At 44.4% G+C, this 27196-nt stretch overlaps 1 protein-coding gene across 1 annotated transcript; it reads right to left on the bottom strand.

Moving 5' to 3' along the window:
• Positions 1–19302: 19302 nt before the first annotated feature.
• pou3f2b (POU class 3 homeobox 2b) lies at positions 19303–22753 on the bottom strand. Its single transcript, XM_046315701.1, has one exon. It carries the CDS (start codon positions 22676–22678, stop codon positions 21548–21550), a length of 1131 nt encoding a protein of 376 aa, XP_046171657.1. The 5' UTR covers positions 22679–22753; the 3' UTR covers positions 19303–21547.
• Between the last annotated feature and the right edge of the window lie 4443 nt (positions 22754–27196).

A 27196-nucleotide genomic window follows, 5' to 3' on the forward strand; every position in this document is an offset into this window, starting at 1 on the left:
CAACCCTTAGTAAACTTCTGGGGAAAATCGTGTTTGACCAAATTCAATGCTTTTTCACAGTATACAAATTGACAACAGAATTTCAGCATGCTTATAAGGAAGGACATTCAACAAGCACAGCACTTACACAAATGATTGATAATTGGCTGAGAGAAATTGATGATAAAATGATTGTGGGGGCTGTCTTGTTAGTCGTCAGTGCAGCTTTTGACATTATTGATCATAGTCTGCTGCTGGAAAAACTTGTGTTATAGCTTTACACCCCCTGCTATATTGTGGATAAAGAGTTACTTGTCTAACATAACACAGAGGGTGTTCTTCAATGGAAGCCTATCAAATATAATCCAGTCAGAATCAGGAATTCCCCAGGGTAGCTGTTTAGGCCACCTGCTTTTAATTTTTTAATTTTTACTAATGACATGACACTGACTGAGTAAAGCCACAGTTTCTATGTATGTGGATGACTCAACACTCTACATGTCAGTTGCTACAGCGACTGAAATGACTGCAACACTCAACAAAAGAGCTGCAGTTAGTTTCAGAGTGGGTGGCAAGGAATAAGTTAGCCCTAAATATTTCTAAAACTAAAAGCATTGTATTTCGAACAAAACACTCACTAAACCCTAAACATCAACTAATCTAGTAATAAATCATGTGGAAATTGAGCACGTTGAGATGACTAAACTGCTTGGAGTAACACTAGATTGTAAACTGTCATGGTCAAAACATATTGACGCAGTAGTAGCTAAGATGGTGAGAAGTCTGTCCATAATAAAGCGATGCTCTGTCTTCTTAATACTATTAACAAGGGAGGTCCTACAGGCCCTAGTTTTGTCGCACCTTGACTACTGTTCAGTTGTGTGGTCAGGTACCAGAAAAAAAGGACTCCGGAAAGTTGCAATTGGCTCAGAACAAGGCAGCACGGTTGGCCCTTGGATGTAGACAGAACTAATAATGTCAATCGCTCCTGGCTCAAAGTGGAGGAGAGATTGACTTCATCACTGCTTGTATTTATGAGAGGCATTGACATGTTGAATGCACCGAGCTGTCTGTCTAAACTACTGGCACACAGCTCAGACACCCATGCATACAAGACATGCCACAAGAGGTCTCTTCACAGTCCCCAAGTCCAGAACAGACTATGGGAGGCACACAGTATAACATAGAGCCATGACTACATGGAACTCTATTTCACATCAAGTAACTGACGCAAGCAACAAAATTTGATTTAAAAAACAGATAAAAACACCTTATGGAACAGCGGGGACTGAAGCAGCACAAACATTGACACACACACACACATGGATTTAGTACTGTAGATATGTGGTAGGGGCCTGGGGGCCCACAGTGTTATGTGAAATCTGTGAATGTATTGTAATGTTGAAAAATTGTATAAACTGCCTTAATTTTCCTGGACCCCAGGAAGAGTAGCCGCTGCATTGGCAGCAGCTAATGTGGATTCATAATAAATACAAATGCTGCGATGGCGGTCCGCTTGAGCCTTCTGGTGGCAGACGGCACATTGGAACTTCACCTGGGCAGGGTTCCAAACCTCATCTGTTTGTAAGAACTACTTGTCCACCCAGGGGCTTTGGTCTGGCTCAGAGTCCATGGAACCAGGGCCGATATCCCAGGATGCACTGGAAAGGGGCGACGACGTGAGTTCTGGGTATACCCAGGGAAGGAACCTCCCCAGCTCCTGGTTGGTCCTCTCCACCTGCCCGTGGGACTGAGGCCAGATCATATCACTTACACCTTACCTGCCACCCTAGACCCACTTCAGTTTGCATACCTCCCCAACAGGGCCACAGACGATGCAATTGCTATCACACTGCACACTTCCCTATCCCATCTGGACAATAGGAATACCTATGTAAGAATGCTGTTCATTGACTACAGCTCAACCTTCAACACCATAGTACCCTCCAAGCTCATCATTAAGCTTGAGGCCCTGGGTCTCAACACCACCCTGTGCAATTGGGTGCTGGACTTTCTGACCGGCCGCTCCCCCAGGTGGTGAAGGTAGGAAACACATCTCCACTTCGCTGATCCTAAACACTGGGGCCCCACAAGGGTGAATGCTCAGCCCCCTCCTGTACTCCCTGTTCACCCATGACTGCGTGGTCATGCACGCCTCCAACTCAAATCATCAAGTTTGTGGACGACACAACAGTATTGGGCTTGATTATCAACAACGACGAGACAGCCTACAGGGAGGAGGTTAGGTCACTCGGAGTGTGGTGTCAGGAAATCAACCTCTCACTCAACGTCAACAAAACAAAGGAGATGATCATGGACTTCAGGAAACAGCAGAGGGAGCACATTGATGTGACAGTGGAGAAGGTGAAACGTTAAGTTCCTCGGCATACACATCAGGGACAAACTGAAATGGTCCACCCCCGCAACAGCACCTCTTTAACCTCAAGAGGCTGAAGAAATTTGGCTTGTCAACCACCTGAGCCACTGCCTGTTCACACCGCACTGCCATCCAGAAGGCGGGGTCAGTACAGATGAATCAAAGCTGGGACTGAGAGACTAAAAAACAGCTTCTTTCTCGAGCCATCAAACTGTTAAACAGCATTCACTAACAGAGGCTGCTGCCTACATACAGACTCAAATCATTGGCCTCTTTAATACATGGATAACTAGTCACTTTAAGTAATGCCACATAATAATGTTTACATATCTTACATTACTCATCTCATATGTATATAGTGTATTTTATACCATCTATTGCATCTTGCCTATGCCGCTCGGCCATCGCTCATCCATATATTTATATGTACATATTCCTATTACATCCCTTTACATTTGTGTGTATAAGGTATTTGTTGTGGAACTGTTAGATTACTTATTAGATATTACTGCACTGTTGGAACTAGAAGAACAAGCATTTCGCTACACTCGCATTAACATCTGCTAACCATGTGTATGTGACCAATAAAATTTGATTTGATACCTGTATGTGAGGCTGGCCGTGGTCCCAAACTTCGGAGACGATGTCCTCCAGAAGGTCATAGTATCCGGAAGACCTGCTGGAACAGTGCATTAATGACCTGGTGAGCGGTAGGGAGACCAGAGAGAGGAATAAAATGGCAGGATTTGGTGAAACCTTCAGATGGAGGAAGTATCGAAATCTATGGACACATGGGACCAAGGCCGCTGAGGCAAGGGAAGGGGAAGGAGTTTCCCTGCTGAAGTGTGCTGGGGAGATTTGGTTTGGGCACACACGGAGCAGGAGTTGACATAACGGGCGATGTCCTGCGCAAAAGTGGGCCACCAGTATTTAGCAGAGATGGATTGAATGGTGCAGGTGATAACTGGATGTCTAGTGGCAAGGGATGTGGACTTCCAGGTCAAAAGCTGATCCTTTACCTCTGTGGGGACGCAGGTGCGCTCTGGAGGGCTGGTAGTAGGCACAGGTTCCCTCTCCAGAGCCAGGTGGATGTCCACGTCTGTGTCCCAAAGCACGGGGGCAATATTTCGGGAGGGCAGAATGATGGGCGCAGTCAGGACAGGAACCTCTCCCGAATCGTAGAGACGGGACAGGGAATCGGCTTTGATGGCCTTTGAACATAGGAGATATGACAGGGTGAAGTTAAATCTAGTGAAGAAAAGGGCCCACCTTGCTTGGCATGGGTTCAGCTGTCCATATGTACTCCAGGTTCCGATGGTCAGTGAGGATAAGAAATGGGTCTTTGGTCACCTCCAGCTAGTGTTTCCACTCCTCTAATGCCAACTTCACTGCCTGGAGCTTCCGATCGCCGAAGTCAAAGTTCCTCTCTGCAGAAAACAGTTTCTTAGAATGGTATGTACATGGATACAATTTCTGTGGGTTACCTTGGCACCTCCACCACGAAGGGCAGTATAAGATCTCGGTGGTTCAGCAATGGGGCGGAGGTGAAACACCCCTTTATTAGGCAGAAGGCCTCATCAGCTGCAGGACTCCACACCAACTTACGGGGACCACCCTTGAGAGGAGATGGAGCTGAAGTTTTTAATGAAGTGGCAGTTGAAGTTGGTAAACCCCAAAAAGCTTTGTCGTCCCTTATGGTGGTTGGGACTGGCCATGACCTGACTGCCTCGACTTTCCTCTCCTCCATCACCACTCCCTGTGGGCTGATCTGGTATCCCAGGAAGGAGACGGCGATCTGATGGAACTGGCACTTCTCCGCTTTGACTTACAGGCAGGCGGTTCTCCAGGAGGCATCACAGGACTATCCGGACGTGGACGATGCTATGCTCCAAGGTGGCCGAGTAGACCACGATGTCGTCGATATACATGACCACCTAGCGCCCGAGCATGTCCCGGAACACTTAATTCACAAATGACTGGAACACAGACGGCGCATTGGCTAATCCACAAGGCATCACCAAGTTCTTGTAGTGCCCAGATATCGTACTGAAGGCCATTTTCTATTCATTCCCCTCCTGCATGCGGATCAGATTGATCAGTTTAGTAAAGAAAACTGGCCCCGCAGAGCTCCTCTATGGCCTTGGATTCAAACCACCGACAAATGGTAGACACGGCTGCGTAGAAGCGCAGAGTCTGCAAGCAGGTCGATGGTACTGTCCCAGGGGTGATGAAGAGGGAGACAGGGGGCTCGGGTCTTGGAGAAAAACCCCTGGAGATCCTGGTAAGCCTCTGGGAGGTCGGGCTGGAGGGCTACCACAGGACTCTCAACTGACGTTGAACCACAGGGTAAGGGAAAGCAGGTCTTCCGACATCCTCGACCAGGAGATCCTCGACATTGGGACCACGGGAAGCCCAGGATGACTTTGTGTACTGGTGTGTTGATGATGAGGAAGGGAAGGCTTTCTTGGTGCTGGGGTCCCACTGTGAGGGTGAGTGGTGCTGTGATGTGCATGATTGTGCCGGATCCCAGCGGTCAATTATCCAAGGCTTGGACAGGAAAAGGAGAGGAGAGCGGGTGCGAGGTGATGTTCAGGGAGGAGGCGAGGGCCTCCTGGAGCTATAGCGACAACACATGAGAAACAGCCAGCAAAATGGAAACCAGGAAGGATTTGGTGGAAAGAAATGATACCTCTAAATACCTCTAACCCTAGGAAGCTCTTTGCCACCTTCTCCTCCCTCCTGAATCCTCCTCCCCCTCCCCCCCCCTCCTCCCTCTCTGCAGATGACTTCGTCAACCATTTTGAAAAGAAAAAAAAAAAAGAAGAAAAGAAGGTCGACGACATCCGATCCTTGTTTGCTAAGTCTAACGACACCGCTGGTTCTGCTCACACTGCCCTACCCTGTGCTCTGACCTCTTTCTCCCCTCTCTCTCCAGATGAAATCTCGCGTCTTGTAACGGCCGGCCGCCCAACAACCTGCCCGCTCGACCCTATCCCCTCCTCTCTTCTCCAGACCATTTCCGGAGACCTTCTCCCTTACCTCACCTCGCTCATCAACTTATCCCTGACCGCTGGCTACGTCCCTTCCGTCTTCAAGAGAGCGAGAGTTGCACCCCTTCTGAAAAAACCTACACTCGATCCCTCCGATGTCAACAACTACAGACCAGTATCCCTTCTTTCTTTTCTCTCCAAAACTCTTGAACGTGCCGTCCTTGGTCAGCTCTCCTGCTATCTCTCTCAGAATGACCTTCTTGATCCAAATCAGTCAGGTTTCAAGACTAGTCATTCAACTGAGACTGCTCTTCTCTGTATCACGGAGGCGCTCCGCACCGCTAAAGCTAACTCTCTCTCCTCTGCTCTCATCCTTCTAGACCTATCGGCTGCCTTCGATACTGTGAACCATCAGATCCTCCTCTCCACCCTCTCCGAGTTGGGCATCTCCGGCGCGGCCCACGCTTGGATTGCGTCCTACCTGACAGGTCGCTCCTACCAGGTGGCATGGCGAGAATCTGTCTCCTCACCACGCGCTCTCACCACTGTTGTCCCCCAGGGCTCTGTTCTAGGCCCTCTCCTATTCTCGCTATACACCAAGTCACTTGGCTCTGTCATAACCTCACATGGTCTCTCCTATCATTGCTATGCAGACGACACACAATTAATCTTCTCCTTTCCCCCTTCTGATGACCAGGTGGCGAATCGCATCTCTGCATGTCTGGCAGACATATCAGTGTGGATGACGGATCACCACCTCAAGCTGAACTTCGGCAAGACGGAGCTGCTCTTCCTCCCGGGGAAGGACTGCCCGTTCCATGATCGCGCCATCACGGTTGACAACTCCATTGTGTCCTCCTCCCAGAGCGCTAAGAACCTTGGCGTGATCCTGGACAACACCCTGTCGTTCTCAACTAACATCAAGGCGGTGGCCCGTTCCTGTAGGTTCATGCTCTACAACATCCGCAGAGTACGACCTTGCCTCACACAGGAAGCGGCGCAGGTCCTAATCCAGGCACTTGTCATCTCCCGTCTGGATTACTGCAACTCGCTGTTGGCTGGGCTCCCTGCCTGTGCCATTAAACCCCTACAACTCATCCAGAACGCCGCAGCCCGTCTAGTGTTCAACCTTCCCAAGTTCTCTCACGTCACCCCGCTCCTCCGCTCTCTCCACTGGCTTCCAGTTGAAGCTCGCATCCACTACAAGACCATGGTGCTTGCCTACGGAGCTGTGAGGGGAACGGCACCTCAGTACCTCCAGGCTCTGATCAGGCCCTACACCCAAATAAGGGCACTGCGTTCATCCACCTCTGGCCTGCTCGCCTCCCTACCACTGAGGAAGTACAGTTCCCGCTCAGCCCAGTCAAAACTGTTCGCTGCTCTGGCTCCCCAATGGTGGAACAAACTCCCTCACGACGCCAGGACAGCGGAGTCAATCACCACCTTCCGGAGACACCTGAAATGTTATGCAGGTGAATGAGGACCCAAAAGCGACTTGGCGAAAACAGAGTCTTTAATCCAGTAAAATAAAAATACAATCAAAAAACACAATTTCCACTCGTAATGACGAGAACCGACTGGAGACTCGCTCTTGAACTGCAGGTTGCCTCAGGAAGGCACTTGAACTCAGCAGACTCAGACACCTGCTCACCACGCAGCATCTGAGGAAAACACGACACGACAGGGCGATACACAAACACAGCACGGTGAATAATAGACAAGGATCCGACAGGGCAGGAACGGAAAACAAGGAGAGAAATAGGGACTCTAATCAGGGAAAAGGATCGGGAACAGGTGTGGGAAGACTAAATGATTGATTAGGGGAATAGGAACAGCTGGGAGCAGGAACGGAACGATAGAGAGAAGAGAGAGCGAGAGAGTGAGAGAGGGAGGGGGAGAGAGAGGGATAGAAAGAGGGAAAGAACCTAATAAGACCAGCAGAGGGAAACGAATAGAAGGGGAAGCACAGGGACAAGACATGATAATCAATGACAAAACATGACAGTACCCCCCCACTCACCGAGCGCCTCCTGGCGCACTCGAGGAGGAACACTGGCGGCAACGGAGGAAATCATAGATCACACGGTCCAGCACGTCCCGAGAAAGAACCCAACTCCTCTCCTCAGGACCGTAACGAAAAACGATAAAAAGGGAAACTAGGGTACTACTCTAAAAAAAAAAATGAGACACGGGTAGAGAACTGAAAACTTTAGAGCAAACAGGACCAAACAGGCCAGGAGAGTAACAACTAGGGACAGACTGAGACACAGCAAGGGCAGGAACAAGAACAGGAGAGATGCGATGGCAGGGAACAGACTGAGACCCAGCAAGACCAGGAGCAGAAGCAGAAAAATACGCACAAGGGTGGACCCCATCGTCAGTATCGGAGCGCTGGGACAGAATGGCTCCCACGCCCACCCCCGACGCGTCAACCTCAACAATAAACTGTTTAGTGACGTCAGGTGCAACAAGGATAGGAGCGGATGCAAAACGCTTTTTGAAGAGAACAGGACAACAATCATACGACCGGTGAGGAGGAAGGGAGTTGGTTCTGGACCGACTGAAGACCGTGCGCAGACCATGATACTCCTCCGGCACTCCTGTCAAATCACCAGGTTCCTCCTGAGAAGAGGGGACAGAACAAACAGGAGAAATAGCAGACATTAAACACTTCACATGACAAGAAACGTTCCAGGAAAGGATAGAATTACTAGACCAATCAAAAGAAGGATTATGACACACTAGCCAGGGATGACCCAAAACAACAGGTGTAAAAGGTGAACAAAAAATCAAAAAGGAAATGGTCTCACTATGGTTACCAGATACAGTGAGGGTTAAAGGTAGTGTTTCATATAATATACTGGGGAGAGGACTACCATCCAAGGCAAACATGACCGTGGGCTCCCCTAACTGTCTGAGAGGAATGTCATGTTCCCGCGCCCAGGCTTCGTCCATAAAACAGCCCTCTGCCCCAGAGTCTATTAATGCACTGCAGGAAGCTGCCGATCCGGTCCAGCGTAGATGGACCGGTAAAGTAGTACATGTACTTGACGGAGAGGACCGTCTAGTAGCGCTTATCAGTCGCCCTCCGCTTACTGATGAGCTCTGGCCTTTAACTGGACATGAAATGACAAAATGACCAGCGGAACCGCAATAGAGACAGAGGCGGTTGGTGATTCTCCGTTCCCTCTCCTTAGTCGAGATGCGAATACCCCCCAGCTGCATGGGCTCAACACCTGAGTCAGTGGGGAAAAACGGTAGTGTCGGAGAGAGGGGAGACACAGTTAACGCGAGCTCTCTTCTATGAGCTCGGTGACGAAGATCTACCCGTCGTTCAATGCGAATAGCGAGTTCAATCAAAGAATCCACGCTGGATGGAACCTCCCGAGAGAGAATCTCATCCTTAACCTTCGCGTGGAGTCCCTCCAGAAAACGAGCGAGCAACGCCTGCTCGTTCCAGTTACTGGAGGCAGCAAGAGTGCGAAACTCTATAGAGTAATCCGTTATGGATCGATTACCTTGACATAGGGAAGACAGGGACCAGGAAGCTTCTTTCCCAAAAACTGAGCGATCAAAAACCCTTATCATCTCCTCTTTAAAGTTCAGATAATTGTTAGTACACTCAGCGCTTGCCTCCCAGATAGCTGTGCCCCACTGCCGAGCCCGACCAGTAAGGAGTGATATGACGTAGGCAATCCGAGCTCTCTCTCTTGAGTATGTGTTGGGTTGGAGAGAGAACACGATATCACACTGGGTGAGAAAGGAGCGGCACTCAGTGGGCTGCCCAGAATAACAAGGTGGGTTATTAACCCTAGGTTCCGGAGGCTCGGAAGAACCGGAAGTAGCTGGTGACACGAGACGAAGACTCTGATACTGTCTTGAGAGGTCGGAGACCTGAGCGGCCAGGGTCTCAACGGCATGCCGAGCGGCAGACAATTCCTGCTCGTGTCTGCCGAGCATCGCTCCCTGGAACTCGAGAGTAGAGTAGAGAGAATCCATAGTCGCTGGGTCCATTCTTGGTCGGATCCTTCTGTTATGCAGGTGAATGAGGACCCAAAAGCGACTTGGCGAAAACAGAGTCTTTAATCCAGTAAAATAAAAATACAATCAAAAAACACAATTTCCACTCGTAATGACGAGAACCGACTGGAGACTCGCTCTTGAACTGCAGGTTGCCTCTGGAAGGCACTTGAACTCAGCAGACTCAGACACCTGCTCACCACGCAGCATCTGAGGAAAACACGACACGACAGGGCGATACACAAACACAGCACAGTGAATAATAGACAAGGATCCGACAGGGCAGGAACGGAAAACAAGGAGAGAAATAGGGACTCTAATCAGGGAAAAGGATCGGGAACAGGTGTGGGAAGACTAAATGATTGATTAGGGGAATAGGAACAGCTGGGAGCAGGAACGGAACGATAGAGAGAAGAGAGAGCGAGAGAGTGAGAGAGGGAGGGGGAGAGAGAGAGGGATAGAAAGAGGGAAAGAACCTAATAAGACCAGCAGAGGGAAACGAATAGAAGGGGAAGCACAGGGACAAGACATGATAATCAATGACAAAACATGACATGAAACCCCACCTCTTTAAGGAATACCTAGGATAGGATAAAGTAATCCTTCTCACCCCCCCCCCCCCCCTTAAAATATTTAGATGCACTATTGTAAAGTGGTTGTTCCACTGGATGTCATAAGGTGAATGCACCAATTTGTAAGTCGCTCTGGATAAGAGCGTCTGCTAAATGACTTAAATGTAAATGTAAATGATGATGAAATACCCACGCCTACCCCAGGAGACGGATGATCACGGGACCGCCCATCTCTCCCTGTGGACAGCGGGTTGGGAGGTACCGGACACCGCTGAAGCCCATTCTGGCCGCAATAGGAACATAGCCCCAGCTGTCTCCTGCGACGCCGCTCTGCCGCGGAGAGGTGTGTGGCCCCTACCTCCATGGGTTCAGGCTCTGCCTCAGGACGGCCAAAGGAGGAGGGCGAGGGGATGTCCAGACAGATGGCCATCGCGATGAGCACATCCAACGAAAGGTTGTCATCCTGACATGCCAACTCCATCTGGACCTCCTTGCTGAGTCCACTTTGGAATATGGTGCGGAGCGCCATCTCATTCCATCCGCTGGAGGCTGCCATGGAAGGTGAGAGCATATTCAGCAGCAGTCTGGCCACCCTGCTGGAGTACAATTAGTCGCTCACATCCCTCTCTGCCCTCCAATGGATGGTCGAAGAACCCCCTGAACAGAGCTATGAACTTCGTGGGAACCCAGCTCTTCCGCTCCTGTCTCCCAGACGGCTGTAGCCCACTCCAACGCCCACCCGGTCAGCAGGGAAATGACCGCGACAATCTTGGACCTCAGTGGTAGGGGCTCCCATCTGATGGGTGAAATAGAGGGAGCACTGGAGTAGGAAGCCACGGTATTTGGATAGAGTCCCATCATACTAGCATCGCTGACCTGGACGGATTGCTGGGTAGGCTGGGATGACTCGTGGTAGGAGGCCCTCCACTAGTTGGAGGTGAATCCTCTCGGGTGGTGTCGAGGTGGTGGAGGACGAAGAGGACGAAGAGGACCGCACCCAGTTGCACCAGCTGATCATGGTGTTGGCGGAGTAGGTGTCCCTGTTCGTCGACCGTCTGGGAGATATCCTTTTCTTCTGCTGCTTCCAGATGGTGTGGCAGTATTCTGTGACGTATACGTTTGGAGTCAGGAAGCAGGTGCAGAAGGTGAGTTTAATGATAAGAAAGGCAGATAAACAAACCAGGAGACCGTGACCTGTCCGTTCCAAATTAAATGTTGATTCCCCATACCTGCTTCTCATCTCCAGCGTTGGTTCTTACACTGCCTGACTACTGAGGGCTAAATAAAGGGAAAGTAATCAAGGTGATGATGAGGTTCAGGTTTGCATAATGATGAAGCCAGGACCGGTGGTTAGTAGACCGAGCGCTGGAGAGGGTGTAGGCGTGACAGGATGGCAGCATTTTATTAAATTGACCACACTGGTTAACTGACAGGCAACTCTGTCCCTTCCCTTTGTATCATAAAATGTAACAATTATTTCACCTATCTGCTGGACTAACACAGATTCAACCACAAAGACCAGTAGGTTTTCCAATGCTGCGCTGAGGGCAGCTATTGTTAAAAGTCACCTTGTCCAAGAGAGATTTACAAGGTTATCAAAACATCACGCCAGGGTAAGCCTACACAAAGCAAAGCCCTTATGTGCGTTTCTAAAATCCCCCATGGGAAAAATGAATGGTGGAAAAATTATAGGAACCATTTCCCTGTTTGACTGCTAGGTTTTATGGATATTATCACTCATACTGTGGTACTCTATAGTGTGTAGGCCAGTGACACAAAATCACAGTTTACTCAATTTTAAATTTAGGCTGTAACACAACAAAATGTGGAAAAAGTTGAGGGGTGTGAATACTTTCTGAAGGCACTGCATGTCTTTTGCTACAATGTAACAAGCTGTATATATTGGAGTGCATGCAGCCTTCCCAAATGTAGGCAACTGGTAACTGTCACAATAAAGGAAACACTTGACTAAATTAAGGATATAAATAATATGTCATGGTGTGGGGTGAATTTTCCTGGCATGGTTTAGGTCCACTTGCAGTATTTATGTCAAGGATCATTGAAGCTGTTCTGGCAGCTCGTGGTGGCCAAACACTCTTTAAGACACTATGTTGGTGTTTCAAAATATATACAGTACCAATCAAATGTTTGGACACACCTACTCATTCAAGGGTTTTTCTTTATTTTCACTATTTTCTATATTGTAGAATAATAGTGAAGACATCACAACTATGAAATAACACATGGAATCATGTAGTAACCAAAAAAGTGTTAAACAGAGGCCACTATAAAATGTGCAGTTTTGTCACACAACACAATGTCTAAGATGTCTCAAGTTTTGAGGGAGCGTGCAATTGGCATGCTGACTGCAGGAATGTCCACCAGAGCTGATCCCAGAGAATCTAATGTTCATTTCTCTAACATAAGCTGCCTCCAACGTTGTTTTAGAGAATCTGGCAGTACATCCAACCGGCCACACCAACACAGACCACATGTAACCACGCCAGCCCAGGACCTCCACATCCGGGTTCTTCACCCGCAGGATCATCTGAGACCAGCAACCAAGCAAGTATTTCTGTCTGTAATAAAACTCTTTTGTAGGGGAAAGACTCATTTTGAGTGGCTGGACTTGGCTCCCCACTCGGTGGGCCTATGACATAGATTAGGGCCAAATTAATTTATGTAATTTGACTGATTTCCTTATATTTCAAGTCAAATTGTATTTGTCACAGGCTCAGAATACAACAACCTTACTGTGAAATACTTACTCACAAGCCCTTAACCAGCAATGCAGTTTAAGAAATAGAGTTAAGAAAATATTTACTAAATAAACTAAAGTAAAAAATGTAATCAAAAAGTAACACAAGAAAACTACATAACAATAACGAGGCTATATACAGGGGCTACCGGTACCGAGTCAATGTGTGGGGGTACAGGTTAGTCGAGGTCATTTGTAAAGTGACTATCCGTAGATAATAAACAGAGAGTAGCAGCAGCGTAAAAACAAAGGGGTGTTGGGGGGGGGGTCATTGACTAATTGTTCAGCAGTCTGATGGCTTGGGGGTTGAAGCTGTTATAGGGAGCCTTTTGGACCTAGACTTGACACTCAGGTACCGCTTGCCGTGAGGTAGCAAAGAAAACATTCTATGACTTGGGTGACTGGAGTCTTTGACCATTTTTGGGGCCTTCCTTTGACACCACCTAGTATATAGGTCCTGGATGGCAGGAAGCTGGGCCCCAGTGATGTACTGGGCCGTAGACACTACCCTTTCAGATGCTGAGCAGTTGCCATACCAGGCGGTGATGCAACCAGTCAGGTTCGTGCAGCTGTAGAACTTTTTGAGGATCTTGGGGACCTATACCAAATCTTTTCAGTCTCCTGAGGGGGAAAAGGTGTTGTTGTGACTTAAAAACTGTCTTGGTGTGTTTGGAACTTGAAACTCGACCCGCTCCACTAACAGCCCTGTCGATGTTAATGGGGCCTGTTTGGCCCTCCTTTTCCTGTAGTCCACGAACAGCTCCTTTGTCTTGCTCACGTTGAGGGAGAGGTTGTTGCCCTGGCAACACACTGCCAGGTCTCTGACCTCCTCCCTATAGGCTGCCTCATCGTTGTCGGTGATCAGGCCTACCTATCACTGTTGTGTCGTCAGCAAACTTAATGATGGTGTTGGAGTCCTGCTTGACCATGCGGTCGTGGGTGGACAGGGAGTACAGGAGGGGACTAAGCACTCACCCCTGAGGGATTAGCGTGACATGTGTGTTGTTGCCTATCCTTACCACCTGAGGGCAGCTAGTCAGGAAGTCCAGGATCCAGTTGTAGAAGGAGGTGTTTAGTCCCAGGGTCCTTAGCTTAGTGATGAGCTTTGTGGGCACTACTGAAGTCAGAAGTTTACATACACTTAGGTTGGAGTCATTAAAACGCGTTTTTCAACCACACCACAAATTTCTTGTTAACAATCTATAGTTTTGGCAAGTCGGTTAGGACATCTACATTGTGCATGACACGAGTAATTTTTCCAACAATTGTTCACAGACAGATTATTTCACTTATGATTCACTGTATCACAATTCCAGTGGGTCAGAAGTTTACATACACTAAGTTGACTGTGCCTTTAAACTGCTTGGAAAATTCCAGAAAATTATGTAATGGCTTTAGAAGCTTCTGAAAGGCTAACTGACATAATTTGAGTCAATTGGGGGTTTACCTGTGGATGTATTTCAAGGACTACTTTCAAACTCAGTGCCTCTTTGCTTGACATCATGAGAAAATCAAAAGAAATCAGCCAAGACCTCTGAAAAAAATAAAATACATTGTAGACCTCCAAGTCTGCTTCATCATTAGGAGCAATTTCCAAACGCCTGAAGGTACCACAGTCATCTGTACAAACACCATGGGACCACGCAGCCATCATACCGCTCAGGAGATGCATTCTGTCTCCTAGAGATTAACGTACTTTGGTAGAGGGAGGCTTGCAAGCCGAAAACACCATCCCAACAGTGAAGCACGGGGGTGGCAGCATCATGTTGTGATGTTGTTAAACAACATTTTTTTTTTTAAGAAAGACAAAAGTTAAGACTGTAGATTCTCTCACTGGCTTCTTCAGTCTTCAAGCCACATGTGTCACCAGTCACTGATGCCATGGGGTTTGGGTGTGCCTTTTGCGCCACCAAGGAGGACAATGACCCCAAGCATACTTCCAAAGTAAGACAACAAAGTCAAGGTATTGGATTGGCCATCACAAAGACCTGATCTCAATCCTATAGAAACTGTTGGCAGACCTGAAAAGCGTGAATACTTATTTTCCACCATAATTTGCAAATAAATTCATAAAAAATCCTACAATGTGATTTTCTGGATTTTTTTTCTCATTTTGTCTGTCATAGTTAAAGTGTACCTATGATGAAAATTACAGGCCTCTCTCATCTTTTTAAGTGGGAGAACTTGCACAATTGGTGGCTGACAATTTTTTTTTGCCCCACTGTATGTATGTATATGTATGTATGTATGTATGTATGTATGTATGTATGTATGTATGTTTGTATGTATGTATGTATGTATGTATGTATGTATGTATGTATGTATGTATGTATGTATGTATGTATGTATGTATGTATGTATGTATGTATGTATGTATGTATGTATGTATGTATGTATGTATGTATGTATGTATGTATGTATGTATGTATGTATGTATGTATGTATGTATGTATGTATGTATGTATGTATGTATGTATGTATATAATATCCCATTGCTAAATATGAAAAGACATCTGCTCAGTGTTACTTTTCATTTGCTATTCTATTTTTGTTGGCAATGGTAAGTAATCACATACAATTTAATGTATGTTTAACTTACGGCCTAGATTCAATCAGATCAAGCACTAACCAACAATATCCAACACACCCATAGCTGATGTTTTGGAGGTGTCTGAGATACAACTGCGTTGGAGCTGTCAATTTGGTGAGCAGTTGCTCTTGATCATTTTCATGAAGCCACACCTGTCCCACACCGCCAAAACAACCTCTATGCAAATGTCAGCTAAAGTAGGTATGATTAAATAGAGCACAAAGATTGCTTAATTTGATTATTATTATGAGGCCTATAATACATTATAAATCGGCCTAGGCTACATAATGAATGTTAAGTGGCCTACTGAACAGGATCCCACCACGAAAGACCAGCTATGTTAGCCTGATGAGAAGGTGCCTTAAATTGTTGAGTTTGTCAATTGACCAATGATTGGAAATTATGAAAGCATGTCTTAATAATGAAATGAGCAGTAGGCAAGCTGTAAACCCATGTCCCTATCAATTTAAGAAGTTCTAAGAAAGAATGTGTTCCATGTGCCGGCCTAGGCTACACTAAACTGCCCCCTCTTTTATGTTATTATTCAGCCAAGGACTCGCTAGATGGCACCAGAGGATTGACGTTGCGCAATTTGAGCTGCGTGTAGCGGATAAGCACCAAGCAGAACCGTGTACCGCGCGAGCCTAATGGGAAATTTCAAGCAAACTAAATAAAGAGGAAGGTGTAATTAACATGTCGCAGTATTAATTGCATCTGCAAGTGAACGAATGAAGTAAATGTAGTTATATATATATATAGATGTATATATATATATTCATTCGTTCACTTGCAGATGCAATATAATTAGGCGTTGCTTCTGTAAGGGTCGAGATAGATCAGAGGCCGGTGCATTTTATGCAAAACATTGAAATGGCATTGTGGGCTCCTGCACACATTCCTTTGGAATATTTAGTTTTATTCAAATATAACATGTTACTGGTGTATGCAAAGATGCTCAGTAAACAAACCAAGGCTATGTAAACAATTTATAACAATTCAAAAAGAATGACACTCTGCAATAACAGTAAATGTTCATAGGCCTACAAATGTGTCATGTAGGCTAGGATATGCAATTTCCACAAGTTCCCAAAAGAAAGCCCCTATGGAAGAAGGCATGTTAGACCAAGCTCTGCAGTTCTCATATTGATATGTCTTCTTTCGTAGGGAGTCTTTGAGGCAGCCTGCAGCCAAATCCATCCAAATGTATCAATCAGGTGTTAATGGTAGATTGGCACTAACGAGTCATCTAACCATAAAGGTATTAGCAGCATCGCCGTACAGGCGAAGGAGGAAAGCTATGCTTCTTCGCCTTAAATAAACGCTCTTTGCTGTTGAACGCATATATTTGCTTTATCATGTCATTACCGTTAGTAGCCTAGGCCTACCTATCGATATCAAGACTAATGAAATTCCATTAGATCCGGTCACATTAACACTTTCAAACCATCGATAATATGCCTTCCACCCTTTCACATCAAAACGTTATTGGACTTGTGAAGCATCGAGTGTTTGTGTCGTTAGAAAGGCTGATAAGTAATGATTGGCTCAGATTATCATCATATGATCGCATGTAAACAAAATTGAAAAAATAAGGGACATCCACGTGTATTCAATGTTTATACATTATGCAATACAATATGGCATTTTGCTTTGAATTATTGGGCTCCCGAGTAGTGGTCTAAGACACTGCATCTCAGTGCAAGAGGCGTCACTGCAGTACCTGGTTCGAATCCAGGCTGCATTTACATCCGGCCGTGATTGGGAGTCCCATTGCGGGGCGCATAATTGGCCCAGCGTCGTCCGGATTTGGCCCGGGGTAGGCCGTCATTGTAAATAAGAATTTGTTCTTAAATGACTTGCCTAGTTAAATAAAGGTTAAAAATGTTGGGATTATATTATCCCCCAAAATGTTTCATCCGGTCAAGATAAACATGATGTTGTGATGTAACGTAAGTACTACGATCATACCAGATGCATTGTTATTTACTTTTTTCCCAAACAAGCACGTAGAGTAGTTCGTCGTCAGACCATTTGTGTCGAAAGAGAAGCAACGCCCCACTGGGCATACTGGTTGAATAAACGTTGTTTCCACGTCGTGGAACCAAGGTGGAATAGACGTTGAATTGACGACTGTGCTCAGTGGGGCTGCTCTCTGATCAACTTTCAAATATTACCATTGCACTATAATTAATCTACAATACTGACGATGGATCAGCTCCTATAGATATTATCAGCTTTGGATGCAAATATTGAAGCGACTTACTCTCAATGCTTAGGCCTACCCTATAATAATGCACTAAATCAAGATTTGGCGCATCATTCCGCACATGTTATTCCATATCGTGAAATATATTGAGGCAAGAAGTACAGACAATAGCCTAGAATTAGCCAAATATAATTCAATTGAATGAACATAAAATTGATTTCAATGTGATTTAAATATAGGCCCACGAAGCCTATAGCGTAGCCTATATTTTGCAGTCATCTCGGTTTTCATTTGAAGCACGCATCGTTATTCGTTTGTTTGTAACAAATGCAAAGACACAAGCAACATAGGCTAGCCTATTTGTAGTCGACTGCGTTCTGAACTTATCCGCAGTCCCAGACAGACCGACGAACCTCTTGATTAAGTGTTAAACGGAGATTGCGTATAAAGTGACGGCAAAAAAGCATCTAACGACTCCCTTAGAAGTTCTACGAGTGGTCTGAGGCCGTCAATAAATAACGAGCGTTATTTTGTGCAACTTGAGTAACGATGGTTTTGGGAAAAGCTCGCCTACTATACATCATAAGATTATTCTAAAGAGGATCTTAACGCTACGAAGGCTCGGAGAGCCATGCCCTTGTCTGGGTTGTGACCACAGAGTTAAATAGAGGTCTCTCAAATCTAGATTATATTTAGTTAATTCTAGGCTACTGCCTGTACATTTTGCCTCAATATATTTCATGATATCTAACAACGTGCGGAATGATTTGCCAAATCTTTTTAAGTTCATTATTATAGGGTAGGCCTAAGCATTTAAAATAAGCCGCCCCTATAGGGGCTGATCCATCATCAGTTGTGGAATAAGAACTTGTTTTAGCATGTACAGCGCCAATGAGGACTTTCACCATTTTGAAGTAGTCAACGTGATTCTATCCTGGTCATCAGGAGGAATAAAGCCAATGAATTATAGTAATGAGCTAACATTGGCAGTAAATCACAAACATGTTCAAACAACACACTACAGATGGCAGTATGCCCCCTTCCAGTTTGTTTGCCAGTTCATAAAAGTAGTAGAAGAAGAAAATGGACTACTTCAAAATGGAGGAGTCCTCAATGGGCTGCCAATAACGCTGCCCATGCGCTCACGGACGCCATAATAAGGACCGATACAATGATGCCATGTCTATCTAAGTCTATGGTTGTGATCAATAGAGGGCAGTTGTTGGCCCTATTCTTTTGAACCCATGTTCGAATGGATTCATTGACACTAATCGACAAGTCCACAGGGCTCAATGGTGTTGTGGTCCATTTGACCTGTGGAATGTAGGCCTACATTTAGCCTACAAAAGACCGCACGCTGTTGAGAGAGCAGAAACGAAATAGGCCTTTTGCCTATATTTTCCCTATAGCCGAGGCTCACCACCCATTTTTTCATATTAAATATTTTTTATCTAGTCAGTAAATATGAACGAATGCACAGAAATGGCATAGCTGTCGTGAAACGGTAACTTGCATTAATCTGGTTTTAGCATTTGGTTGGCATAATACAATGCGCCATGGCCATGAACTGATAAACATTTCAATCTTGTTATTGTTCTAAATTTCAAAATGGTATTAACCAATTCGATGCCTCTCTTCTTGCGAAACTCAAAATGAACCAAATTCGTCATCATGGCGTGATTTACCACGAAAAGACCTTTGATGAGAATACAATTTTAAAAAGATTGTGGGAAATAGCCAGAAAGACCATGTTCTATGCAGCTTTAAATAAAAATACATTAGATCTCGACATTGAAAAAAGCTTTTTAATATCAACCCCATTATTTAAAAATGTGCAAGTCTTTGTTCATGTGATATCAAGTGATGAAATATTACCTACACATCACCATCTGCGTGTTTAACCCCCAGGTTTATCCAGATGAATTAAAAGTGAATGTGACAAACGCGGGGGGGGACAATAAACAAAACCAAAACAAAACATCGAATTTGTACATCCCACAGTTTGATTATCAGAGAATTGTGTGATTGGTCGATTAATTCAAGCTACAGAAGAAATACGATCAATACCATTAACTTTTTTCTTTAAAAAAAACAAAAGTAAATGAGAAGAACACAAGTCCCTGGATATAATTTGCATAAAATGAAACAAAGCTACGGAGAACAAGCCATATGGTTATCATAAAACATGTATATACACGTAGCATTGACGGTATAGGCTATGGCAATCCCCCTGAAATAAAAAATACTATCTCTCCCCCTTTCTGACTAGCCTGTATTCCATAAGCCTTTTCGATGCCATTTATATATCTATTGTACTTTGTCATCTATAAAAGTCATTATAGAATAAATTACAATCTCAATAACAAAATTATAAAATTAACGTATTTGATCATTATTCCCATGTCGCAATGATACCAAAACAAAAGAAAGGTGGCAAGGATCAAATAAAATCCTCACCCTATGATAAATAATAAAATAATAATAATATATTATTCTTATTATTATTTTCATGATATGTGATGTCAGGTGACTTGTTTTTGACAAAGGGTCCACGTTGTTTTTAAAAGTTGATATAAAATGTAGAACACTTAAATATCTATTTCCTTTTGTAAAGGAATTATACATCTTTTAAATAAAATATATTTCAGCGAGCATATCGCCTTCTTTTGCCAATCTGTGGGCTGATGAATTATTTAGTTGCCAATCAATTAGACCATAATAATTACTTAAAGCATATATTTGATTCAAAAATATAATGTCAGGTGGACATTATTGAAAGCCAATGTCAGGACAACATGTGAAGTCAATTCTGCCAATCCAATTGAACTCACATCAATGAAATCCCTCTGAATTGAACATAAAATGCTTCTCAAACACATTACACTGCAAACAACAAGCATAATTTCAGCTACAAATAACTTTAAATAAAAATACAAGGTAGGCTATTGAAACCTAAAAATTGTGTCAAAACCATTTGGAATAAAAAAATAAACAGCTAAAACCTGTTTTTGTTTTGAAAACACCGAAAGAAAAAAAGTGCCCCAGTGAGAAGGAACTAAGCCGTGACTGTTTAGTTATACAATATTTACAAAATTGATCACAATGTTCTGTGAAACTTGGTGATATATCTTGCTCTAGAAAAGTGCCAGGTTTCCATCGCCACGTAGCCCTTCCGTGACCTGACTGCTAGCTGCTGGCCGCGTGGCGTGGAGCGGAGCTCAGTGTTGGCAGCCTTTTGTGTTTGATCCACACGTGCTGATATCATTGAGAGAACGAGAAGGGTGATGTGCTCCTGTGTGCTTCCAAACGAAATATTAAAACCATACGACTTATGTGGTATCAATTATTCAAGGAGCTCCTTCGAACTGCTCTTGACAACAACAACAATAATAATAATAATAGGGATATAACAGGTAACAGGCTAAAATAATAACGCTTTCGCACATAATCATTTGCCTAAACGCCTCAAAGCAATGTTGAATGTCAAAACTAACTGGAAAAAGATGACTGACGGATGATCAACCCTCACACATTGCTCAGCCGATGCTCAACCCCCAGCTGCTTGTCTGGGACAGAGAAATGGCGTTTAGGCTATGTTTTGTCGAATGCAGCTCTCATGACTTTTCTTGTCGGACCCACACGTCCAGAACAAAACCATGATGATTACGCAGCGCCATGTGTTGAATACACCACAAAAGGCGAGAATGTAAACCATTTTAGCTATGAATCCCGAGGCTAGTTTTTAACGATAATTTCCTTTACGCCAAATATTTGTCACAATAGGGCTACACCTTGAAACTGCGTTGAGTCACAGTGCTAGGCATATCCTCGAACATGTGTTCGCTTAGCTCTTGAAGAAAACAATTTCCACTCCATCGCTAATGATATTCGGGTTTTGAATGGTATTCAATGCAGATATTGTGTAAGTAGCCTACTCATGCCATAGGCTAGGCTATTATACATAAAACACCCACTATCGCTCATAGTCCAGTGAATTATATATCATTTTCAAGACAAACAAAATCAGGAAAAGTCTAATAGTGGTCCGTTATTGTTCATTGAACCGGTGTTTGGACTCCATGATGTGGCGGTGTGTCCCCATACACATCCTCGGTTCCAGGAAGCGGTCCACCGGGAGGAGTCATCCGTTTCTCTTTCTGTCTCCTGTTACAAAACCAAACCCTCACCACCTCTTTCTCCAGCTGTAGACCGTCCGCCAGGGAAGTAATTTCCGCCGCTGCGGGTTTAGGACACTTCAAGAAATGGGTCTCCAACGCCCCTTTTACGCTTACCTCGATAGAGGTCCGTTTTTTCCTTTTCCTCCCTTGTGCAGCGATTTTGTCCAAGCTGGTTGGGCTGCCCGAGGTGGAATCCGCTTCTTCCAACCACTTGTTCAACAAAGGCTTGAGTTTACACATGTTTTTGAAGCTGAGCTGCAGGGCCTCGAACCTGCAAATAGTGGTTTGGGAAAACACATTTCCATACAGCGTTCCCAAGGCGAGTCCGACGTCAGCTTGAGTGAAGCCCAGCTTGATCCTCCGCTGCTTAAACTGCTTGGCGAACTGCTCCAAGTCGTCGGAGGTCGGTGTATCCTCGTCCGAATGGTCGTGGTGACTCTGTTGCTGGTGCTGGGACGCCTGGTGGCCGTGGTCGCTGAGATGCGGGCTGTGGTGGTCTTCGTGTGCATCTCTTAGGTTGTGGTGGTGCATTCCCTGTCCGCTGCCTGGAATCAGGCCGTTGACGCCGAATCCGGGCTGTGAATAAATAAGGCTCTGGCCATTGGATGTTGCCATGCTGGGTATGTGGGCTGCGGTAGTTCTCCACGCTCGGGCGTCGTGGTGGTTCCCATGTGACTGGTGCACCAGGTGGGGCGGTCGCGGCTGGTGCTGGTGCTGCAGGTTATTGGAACTGTGCATCTCGTCTCTGGTGCCCTGCACCGCGGGTTTGATGTCCTGCTCGCCGAGCGGACTGGTTGACCACGGAGCTCCCTCTCCGTGCGACAGTGCCGTTATCCACTGGTGCGCGTGGCTGAGCGGGTGACTGTTGCTCTGCAATGAGTAGTCACTCTGCAACAGGGTCTGCGCGTCCCTGTACGCCGATGCTTGCTGCATGCTCCCGGGCTCCGAGTGCACAATGGATGCGCTGGAGGTGAGGATATTGTAATGATTAGACGCTGTGGTCGCCATGACTCTCGGAGCCGGACTGATCGCTCTTATTAAAGGAACCTTGCATTTGACAGTTACTGTTTTGCCACAGGCGTCTCCCAGGCACTCTGCCAAGTGGACACAGCGGCGCGCACCTGCACTCCGCCTCGTCCCGCTGTTCATTGGACAGAAATGGCTGATGGACGTGGTTGCTACTGGCAACAGCCCACCCATTGGACGTTAGAGAGTCTCAACAAACACTACCTATTTCTAGAGAACTGCGAGTTCTGCTGCGGCACCTCTGAAACGTGAGAGACCGAGTGCGGCATGGAAAACGGAGAGAGGGGATAGGCACTGGCCGAGATTTCAAATGGAACTGTAAGGAATTTACTCAAATTAATACGATAATGTTTTAAACCAATATATGAATATCGTGATTGCAGATCATTCGAGTGATGCATGCTTCAAATGCTTTTGTGAAATGTCCATTTGAGTACGGTTATAGATTTTCTCCTATTTATTTGGAGTAAATTGTGTTAGTATTTATTGTATTTACATAACTCTTTATTTTTAGACATGAAATGTTATTAATACTTATAATAACTGTGTGGGCATTTTCATATTTTGGTCGTTCAGTGATTGTGGCGAAAACTTTTTTTTCTTCAAGGATAAAGTTTTGTTTGAGGTAGTAGGCGGATAGTTGCAGGTACATGTGTTATGTATTTATTGTGTTACTAGGCTTATACTATGAGATAGGATATGGATTCATTGATATTGAATAGCCGAATGAGAGTAACTGAGACTTATTGCGAGGATCAGTGCTGGTTGCATGATGGAAATGATTGTAGTGCATAATTATTATTTTTTGGCCAAAAATACAGGGAATGAAAACATGTTTTACTATGAACCTGTATAGATACATGCTTTGTGCCATTGACAGTACTTTGCGTGTGCATGTGTTACGTGATCTGTTTGTATACAATGTCGGTGATGTAATGCCATTTCCCTCTGCATTACACGTGCTCTACAATACTGGGATGTAATTGTATGACAATACAAATATAAGGCTAAGCACAATAAACTTTTAGAATCAAACTAGTCTTGGCGCCATATGAAGGTGTAAACCTTAAAATATAAACGTTCAGTAATAGGTTACTTATGACTCAAATTGTTTACATCAGAAGCTAGACATAGTCTTGTATTAAACGCCATTTGTGATAATAGACTGTTTAATAGTTCGAGTATGCATTTAAAACCGGAGTGCATAATGTACAACTATGGGCACGCTGTTCATTGGCTATGATGTCATTGTTGTTTAGGACTGTGTGTGTGTGTGTGTGTGTGTGTGTGTGTGTGTGTGTGTGTGTGTGTGTGTGTGTGTGTGTGTGTGTGTGTGTGTGTGTGTGTGTGTGTGTGTGTGTGTGTGTGTGTGTGTGTGTGTGTGTGTGTGTGTGTGTGTGTGTGTGTGTGTGTGTGTGTGTGTGTGTGTGTGTGTGTGTGTGAAACGCTTCCACCTCAGACCTATGAAAATCGGGTCTGAAATAGTACGAGTTTTCAGATATTCGTTTGGGCACTATTTTATTTGGTTTAGGCTTAGTAGAAAAATTCGTTGATGTAATTTGTAAATACCAAGTTGAACATGTTTGCATTATGAAGACCTACACGAATATAAAACATCTACAAATAGAACAAAAAAGTTGGACCACCACAACAATGTCAAACAATGACGTTAAGAGATTATAAAAGTTGTGCGTGACAAGGCAGATACATAAAAGGCCTGTGGAACAGAGACAGGAACAGAACATTTTTTTGCAACAACATTTCAAATATTTCAATTAGCATCTGCTTAGGTGTTTCCAGCTGTAGGCCTAACTAACTAACTATAGCCAAAGTTTGCATACCATGATTAAATTGCGCCTACTCAACAAACGTTCCACAGTGGCTTAGAAGTGAACGTAACGCGTTAAGCACAGTGCTGAATTCGGTTATATAGGCAAGACTAGTGTTGTGTTGCCTAAGTATACTTTTCAAATCGAACCCATTAAAAGTATGATCTTTGGACAATTAGCTTTCAATATGCTACTTAATTGATTAAAATATAGGGAAAATAAGTAAGAAATACATTATATAATAGTACAAGGAAATCAATATTTTATGTCTGAATAACCTATACACATATTGTCTATACAGGGTTGGGGAGTATCTGATTACATGTAGCCTAATCATGTAATCTGATTACAAAAAACAAACTGTAATCAGTTATGTTAACAGCAAAAATATTGTAATCAGATTACAGATACTTTTAAAAAAGCTATTACTTACTGTGTTTTTTTAAAGGAGAAGGGATGTTTGCGAAAAAAATACCCGATGACACATTTCTGTTTTCCAATGACATTCAATTTATCTTCGAAAAAAGGCGCAAGTTTAAGTTTGTTCCACCTGAGCGAGCTCTGACCACAAGTCAGAGACTACGATGGTGACACACCAAATACTTTCGATGGGAAAGGGAAAGTAACTGTAAGTAATCCGATTGTTACTGCGTTTGGGTCATCCAAAAGTTATATTACTGGATTACAATTTTGGACCTGTAATGGATTACATTTAGAAAGTAACCTACCCAACCCTGTGTCTATAGGCCTAGTCATAGCCTCAATTTATGATTTGAGATTGTAGGCCTAGCAGGCCTAGTAGTCTACAACAGGGCTCTCCAAACCTGTTCCTGTAGAGCCACCGTCCTGTAGGTTTTCAATTCAACTCCAGATATAAATAACCTGATCCAGTTTATCAACCAGCTAATTACTAGTCAGTAATACAAAACAAAAAAACTTTTTTTCTCTCACTTAGGCCAATATACGGCTAAAATGTTTCTTAGAGTGGGAGTCGACTGGCTGATGTTTAGTCAGTGAAGCATCAAGGACAGAAGTGCATACAAGCGGCTTAGTGAGATCATGCCTCGATCCGTGGCGTGGTGCGCAGGTGTCAAACCCGCCACAGCTGCTGTCCTCTCTCTCTCCTCCTCTCTGTGCGGCTCAGGGATAGGATATGACATTGTCCAAAGAGAGACATTCTTGTCGAACCACTGCTGGTTGCCATAGAGAGGAGTAAATGAAACAACAGAGCTCACGTCACAGCTACTTTCGCCCCCTCTTCTTGAATATCTAAAGGCCTATTTAAAGGGGCCCTCTGGCGGGACAAAGGCTGGAGGGAGAAAAGGAGGGAGTGGGTGTTAGTGGGAACGTTGAAGGAGAAGGGATGAGAGGGAGGGAGGGAGGAGTGAGAGAGTTTCTGTGTATGCCTGGTAGAGTAGTTATGATAGGCCTACAAACGACATAAGGGGTTAAAACTGGCCCCACTTCTCCATTCTCAAACTTTTTTCAAGCACATTTTCCGTCACAAATATTAGGCCAAACTACCCGCTTGAGTCTTCTTTAATAGTAGCCTAACCTATCAGTCTAGTGTGCAGGCCAAATAGAATAGCCCTCTGAAATATCCCGAGTAAATATGTTCATATTTTGGCGCATGGAATTGACCGCCAGAACAAATAGGCCTACAACGTGTTCAAAAACAGTATGAATATTTTTTTTTGGGGGGGACTAAAATAGATTGAAATCTAATATGAATTCAATCGAATATTTAAAAAAGATAACGATCAAAAGGTACCCTATACAAGCTTAACAAACCGTCAATGCACATAATAAAGGCATATAGGCCTATTAAAATAGGTACCATTATTGGATAATCGAGACAATCTTTCATTTAGCGTGGAACAGTTTACTGGTAATCCATTTTCTGATTAGTTCAATACACAAAAAAAGGTTCTGGATAAAACCAAAAAGGGTTATTTATATCGCTTGCTTCATATATGGCACACCTGAAGGTTCTAGATTCTAAGGTTCTTCTTCACTGAACCAAACTTGGTTCCATATAGAACCCTTGGACTCCATATAGGGTTCTATATGGAACCAATTTCGGTTATATATAGAACCTTAAGGGATGCCATATATGAAGCAAGCATAGAACCCTTTCCGGTTTTATCCAGAACTTTTTTTTCATAAGAGTGTAGATTAACAATCCGGGTTGACTGAATGGCATTATCCACAGATTTGTGCATCCATCCATTATACCAATAGTTTGACCTGAGTATTCTCTTGACTTGTCGCAGCAAATAATCCTTATTAATATATGAATATAAACATAATCAAATAGACTGTGCATATCACACAGTGCAAATATGAAAGGATTAAAGTCCAAGCACAAAAGTTTCAAGGCATGGTTCAGTAATTAATTTGTTTTATATCATCATTGTGGCGTAACACTGAAACCATCCAAATCAAAAGAACATTTGTGGTAATTAGGGCTGTAATTCAAGGAATTACCACATCGCCACACAGGCTTAAATAGTCGTGTTGGGAGAAATGCAAAGCACATTATTTTAATGGTGTAATATGCAAACTATGGGTCGTTCAATTACATGGCTTAACAACGCATAAATGATGCGAGTCTTGTTATTTGGACTGCGGGGTCCGTGGTAATTCATTCGGAGGGGGCAGTGTTCTTTCC

Source organism: Oncorhynchus gorbuscha, linkage group LG19 (assembly GCF_021184085.1).
Source record: "Oncorhynchus gorbuscha isolate QuinsamMale2020 ecotype Even-year linkage group LG19, OgorEven_v1.0, whole genome shotgun sequence".
Lineage (NCBI taxonomy): Eukaryota > Metazoa > Chordata > Actinopteri > Salmoniformes > Salmonidae > Oncorhynchus > Oncorhynchus gorbuscha.